At 38.6% G+C, this 6,000-nt stretch overlaps 1 protein-coding gene across 1 annotated transcript in view; it reads right to left on the bottom strand.

The window, feature by feature from the left end:
- Window positions 1-6,000, bottom strand: part of DDX42 (DEAD-box helicase 42) — a 53,447-nt gene that overhangs the window by 41,339 nt on the left and 6,108 nt on the right. Inside the window, 2 exon segments of the mRNA XM_007456757.1 lie at window positions 2-57; window positions 1,855-2,088. Coding sequence (XP_007456819.1) covers window positions 2-57; window positions 1,855-2,072 — 274 coding nt within the window. The 5' untranslated portion in view covers window positions 2,073-2,088.

Raw genomic sequence — 6,000 nt, 5'->3', positions numbered from 1 at the left:
GCAGGAATGTAAGGTAAATCAACATTGCTAGAATCTTCTTCCTCATCTTCAAAATATCTGAAAATTAAGATGCATGAATGATAGAGTGAATGTTTAATTTGGGGTCAGGTGAATCTTTCATTTAACACAAATTTTTATTAAAGTATATGTCACAATTAAGAGATTTTGGTCCTTTGGCTTAGGACCTAATTATTAAATTATCACTTAATACATGCCAAATTCTAATACTGCAAAAAAAGAAAAATCACAGCAGATTCTCCATTTCAATAGTGTCTGTTAAAAATCACATTTCCAGTTCTCTCAAAACGGATAAGTTTTCAGTACAAATTTAGTATATAATTGTTGAATAGATATAGCAAATATTAAAGTGTATGCCATGGAAAAAATTACTTTGTATGAAATATTATAAAGCTAGTTTATTCTTCATAATGCTTAAAAAAAAAATTTGAGATATATTCATAAGGCTAGAGACTTTCTTCAGAAGTTCTGGGCTGTTTTCTGAGAACCAACAGAAAACTTCTAAAATGTTCAGGAATATAGCCAATATTTTATAATAACTATAAATGGAGTGTAAACTTTAAAATTTGTGAATCACTATGTTGTACATCTGAAACTTATATAACATTGTACATCAACTATACTTAAAAAAAAATGTTCAATCCAAAATCCTCACTATACTATGTAAGTATTCAGAAAAGAATTTCAACATTTGGAAAAAGTATACTTTCCCTCTAACAAATATCCCAGAAAAGAATATCTATATAGCTATCAACTAAAACAAAACAAAAACATTGTTTAGATCTTACCTCAGAATTAAATGAAATAGTAATACAACCAAATATTAGTTTAAAGAAATCACAACTACAGCCTAAAATTTTATAGCCTTTCAAGTCTTCATTTTAAAAGCTCTAACCACTGTTATGTGCTACACACACACATAAATGCATATTCATTTATATAGTAGTTTCATTAATGTATCATTTAAAAGTATCTCTGAGCCGGTAAACTGTTCTCTAGAATAACGATCCTTGACTTTGCTGAATCTTAAACACTTACTTCTGTATTTAATTGCTAAATAACATACCAACTTTTAAAAATGCTGCTGTGTACTTTAAAAACTCTGATCTTGGGCTTCCCTGGTGGCGCAGTGGTTGAGAGTCTGCGTGCCGATGCAGGGGACGCGGGTTTGTGCCCCGGTCCGGGAAGATCCCACATGCCGCGGAGCGGCTGGGCCCGTGAGCCGTGGCTGCTGAGCCTGCGCGTCCGGAGCCTGTGCTCCGCAAATGGGAGAGGCCACAACAGTGAGAGGCCCGCGTACCGCAAAAAAACTTCAGCAAAGACCATCAAAAGCCACGTGAGGGCTTCCCTGGTGGCGCAGTGCTTGAGAGTCCGCCTGCCGATGCAGGAGACGCGGGTTCGTGCCCCGTTTCGGGAGGATCCCACATGCCGCGGAGCGGCTGGGCCCGTGAGCCATGGCCGCTGGGCCTGCGCGTCCGGAGCCTGTGCTCCGCAAATGGGAGAGGCCACAACAGTGAGAGGCCCGCATAACGCAAGGAAAAAAAAAAAAAAAAAGCCACGTGAATTATTTAAAACTCTTTAGCCACATTTAGGTTTAAATGGCCTCAAATCCTTTTTGGAACAAGCAAAAGTGAAGGACCACAAAAGTATACTCCTTATGAATGAGTAAACTTAACAATTTAACTTGTTAGGAACAATGCAATCCAGTGAGATAACCACTTTAACAAGTCATATTATTATTTGAGAAACAAATGGTTTCTTTGCTTCAATTTCTGTTGATGGAATGAATACCTCAAAGCCTAACCTTTTGCTAAATTACCAGGTATTACCACTTACGCGTTTTCTTCATCAAAGTTGGCCCGTTTAGAACCAATTTTGTAGAAGGAAGGGAGCTGTGGTGGAGCTGACTTTCCAAATCCAGAAGAGCTGGTTGCCCCAAAGGCACTATGGGACTGCTGTGGGAGTTTTGGTTCCTCCTTCTTTCCCGCACTAATAGCGAAACCTCCAAAGCCAAATCCCCTCTTAGTGCCAGGGCCACCTTTATTCCAGTTCATGGTGTCAATGACTGATCTGTTAGGAACAAGAGACACTTACATAAATTTAATTTTATAAACAGCCCACTGATTTTTATGTCAGTTCCAACCTTTGCCTACAATTTTATTTTAAACCTTTGCCTCTCAATTAAAATTTTAACTTCAGTACAGCACAGATTGGCACAACACTATAAATCAACTATATTTCAATTTAAAAAATTTAACTCTGTACTTCAGATATGCAATATGCTAACCTCAATGAAACAGTCACATTTTCTGCAACACTGAAGAAATTGTTATTTCTTTTGTTGAGATCTCAATCTGAACAGGAATGCAGTATTTAATACCATACCCTTCAAAAGGATTTGACCGCTCGTTTAACATCTCATTCAGTTTGCCTATTGTTAAGGATTACAAAGAAATTTCCTAAGCACCGATCAAATAGGTTTAAAAACACCTTATCTCTTTTAAGTCTTGGTTCCAAAAAACCTTTTTTTATGACACAAGTTACCTACGTTTTATAGAATAGCAGAAAACTCAGAACGCGAAAAGGAACAAAATAAAATTACCTGAAATTCCTCTCCCAGATATGCAATTTCGTTGATATCACTTGCTTTTTTTCCTATGCATATGTGTATACACAAACACACCCCATTTAAAATCAAAACTGAAACCATACTGTACAAATAGTTTTAGTTACTGATTTCTTCACAGTATGATATACATGAACATCTTTAAATGTCAATAAATACATTTCTCCACTTCTGTTTTTTTAAAGTTGTGAAACATATCATGTATCTTTGTGCATACTCTTATTTCCTTAGGATCAATTTTTTTTAAATGCATTGCTTAGCAAACGGGAATGTGCATTCTAAGTTTTACATTTACAGAAAAGTGTCCATTATACACTGAGTAATATGAGAAGGGCATAAAACAAGGTGGGTGGTATGATTCAATGTAAAAGCATGTCTTACATGTACAGAGATAGCTGGAGGGCTGCTTATCAAAATGTTAATAGCAGTTATTTGATTTTTACTTTTTTCTTTGTATTAAAGTTTACCATTAATAAGAAAAGTTTAAATGTTTATAATAGACTCTGAAGCCAACGTGAACAGAGTTCCAAAAACTGCTTTACAATGGCATTGTTAAAGGGACCAGGAACAGCAACACGCTCTACTTTTCTGGTTCTATGCCCCTCCCCCATATATAACCTATAGGTTTTGTTTTAACTGCTATTATACAGCACTTAGTTCAGTCTGTTTAGTATTAAATTTGATTTATGCCATGTCAACCTCTGCCCTTAGTTCCAGGTAGGGACTGTCTTTACCCATTTTGGACTTTGCATAAAAGTTATTCATGGCTAAAATAAGCACTTTATAAGTAATAGTTTACTTACACTTAATTTAGACCATCTCCTGCCTTCTTCAGGAATCCCTTAACGGGAATCAAGAAAATTCTAGTGCGATGAGATTTAGTAAGAGTATTTACAAGCCAGAAAATTTTAGCATCTGATAGTATTGTTTAACCAATCTGTGAGCCTGGCTTTCCAAGGGCTGTTCCTAAGCAACAAAAACGATGGATTCTGAATCTTAACCTTTTTCCTAGGGTATATAATGCATAATAAGAGGCTAGTAATAAATAAGCCATTGAAATCAGAACGTAGGCAAAGGAAGGATGGGAAAAAACCACCCTTGGTAGATTTTAAGAATTACATTAACAGGGACTTCCCTGGTGGCGCAGTGGTTAAGAATCCACCTGCTAATGCAGGGGACACGGGTTTGAGCCCTGGTCCGGGAAGATCCCACATGCCACGGAGCAACTAAGCCTGTGATCCACAACTACTGAGCCTGCACTCTAGAGCCCACTCGCCACAACTACTGAAGCCCACTCGCCACAACTACTGAAGCCCACACGCCACAACTACTGAAGACCATGTGCCTAGAGCCCGTGCTCCCCAACAGAGAAGCCACCGCAATGAGAAGCCCGTGCACTGCAGCGAAGAGTAGCCCCCGCTCGCCGCAACTAGAGAAAGCCCCCGTGCAGCAACGAAGACCCAACGCAGCCAAAAATAAATAAAAAATAAATAAATTTATTTTTAACCATCTCTTAGCAGGAAGACTTTCAATGGTTTATCAAAAGCTTGCTGAGGAAGGTCAGGCAATGCATTGGGTGCTGGGTGTTTATAGATGAAAGATACAGTCCCATTCCCAAGGAGTTCACAGTGTAGTTTTAGCCAGCTTAAAAAAAAAAACAAAAACATGATGTGCTCTAATAGAGGTACTACACAAAGTGCATTTATTGATGGCCCAGGAGGAGGGTACCCAACCTATGATGAATTGGGGACAAGGCACAGTTTTTCTGGAGATGACACTGGCGTTAACTTTTTAAATCTGAAGAGGCATTAGATCAGGGAAGAAGTCAGGAGAGGGAATTTTAGATAGAAGGCACTGTTAAGTGCTACCACAGAGAACTGGAAATATTGCAGTGCAGCTAGAGTTCTGTAGGACATTTGGGAAAATTGCAGGGCACATGTTCAGAAAGAGAAGCAGGGCCCAGGGGAACAGTTTAGTCTACTACGCTAAGAACACACCATACAAAACTATAGTCTGCCAGTTATAATTTTAAGCAGAAAAAGGGACATGTTTCAGATCAGTATTTTAGAATGAATGATTAGATGAGAGACAGCAGGAAAAGTTGGACCCAAGGAAAGCAGTTAGGACATTATTATTAAAATACAAAGTGACAAGGTACTGAACAACTAAGGAAGTGGCTATAAGGAAGGAGAAGGGGGGGTTGTAGATCTGAGTTGTTTACTTAGGTATCTATGAGGAAGAATCAACTGGGGTAACCCAATTAGACATGGGAGCTAAGGAGGAAGGGAGAGTCTAGAATAACTCTGGAAGTTTCTGGCTTTTACAGATTGGGTAAATATGGTGGTGCCATTAACAGAGATGGAAACCTAGAAAAGCCAGGCATGGAGAAGCAGGTAGAAAGTGAGATCAGTTCAGTACCTATGGGAGAGCTAAGGACAGCTGGCAAGTAAGGTATGTAACTGCAGAGAGAGATCTGTGATGGGGCTATAGATTTGATATGAGACATTTGCATCTGAGGTTACTGATGTAGATAAGCTAGCAGAGGGCGGGCCAGAGAGTGAGAAAAGGGGTGAGACAATCATAGTGTATGTCAATATTTAGGAATGGGCAGGGGAAGAGAAACTCACGTGGAAACTTGAGGACGAACAAAGAGGAAGGGAGGATAGCAGAGAAAGTGACACAGATGGTGAAACAAGTTTTACAGGCAGAAAGAAATGTCCAATGTTAAAAACTAAAAAGAAGACAGGTGAGATAAGAACTAAAAAGCCTCTGTTGAAGGAGTGGGGGCAGGGTTAAGGAATGATTGGTAAGTGGTACAGGATGAAGACTAGGCCACAAGGAGTGCAGATTACTTCCTAGGCTGTTTACCAATGACAGGAAGGAGAGCATGAGGTGTTAACTAGAGGAATTTCGTTTAAGGAAGAAATGTAAGCATGTTTATATGCTAAAAAGGAAAAGCCAACAAAAAGAAAAACTAAAGATTTAGGATGACAGGAAAAATCATAGGAACAAGGTGTTGCAGAGACCTGGAGACAAGATCAAAAACTTTAATAAGGAGTAAGTAACTCTTCCCCCTAGACTGAGGACAGAAGAAAAGGATGGGCATAAATTAATCCTTCTAAATAATAAAGGGTTCAAATTACAAAAGAAATAAATCAAATACTTCGTTTTAAAAATTCAACTTCTGCCACAAACAGGCAAGCAATGTGACTTTGGGGGGGTGAGAGTTGCTTAATGGTTTAGAGACATAAGACGCAAAATATGCGTTTAGAATATGCGTAAAGAAATATGCGTTTCTTTAACTCTTCGGAGATTTGGGTCAGCCAAAAGACTGAGAACACTTAAGTGCCCCCAAG

The sequence above is a fragment of the Lipotes vexillifer genome, unplaced genomic scaffold (genome assembly GCF_000442215.2).
Source record: "Lipotes vexillifer unplaced genomic scaffold, Lipotes_vexillifer_v1.1 scaffold299, whole genome shotgun sequence".
NCBI classification, from domain to species: Eukaryota; Metazoa; Chordata; class Mammalia; order Artiodactyla; family Lipotidae; genus Lipotes; species Lipotes vexillifer.
Note: the sequence above shows the minus strand (reverse complement) of the source record. Positions and strands in the feature narration are given on the sequence as shown.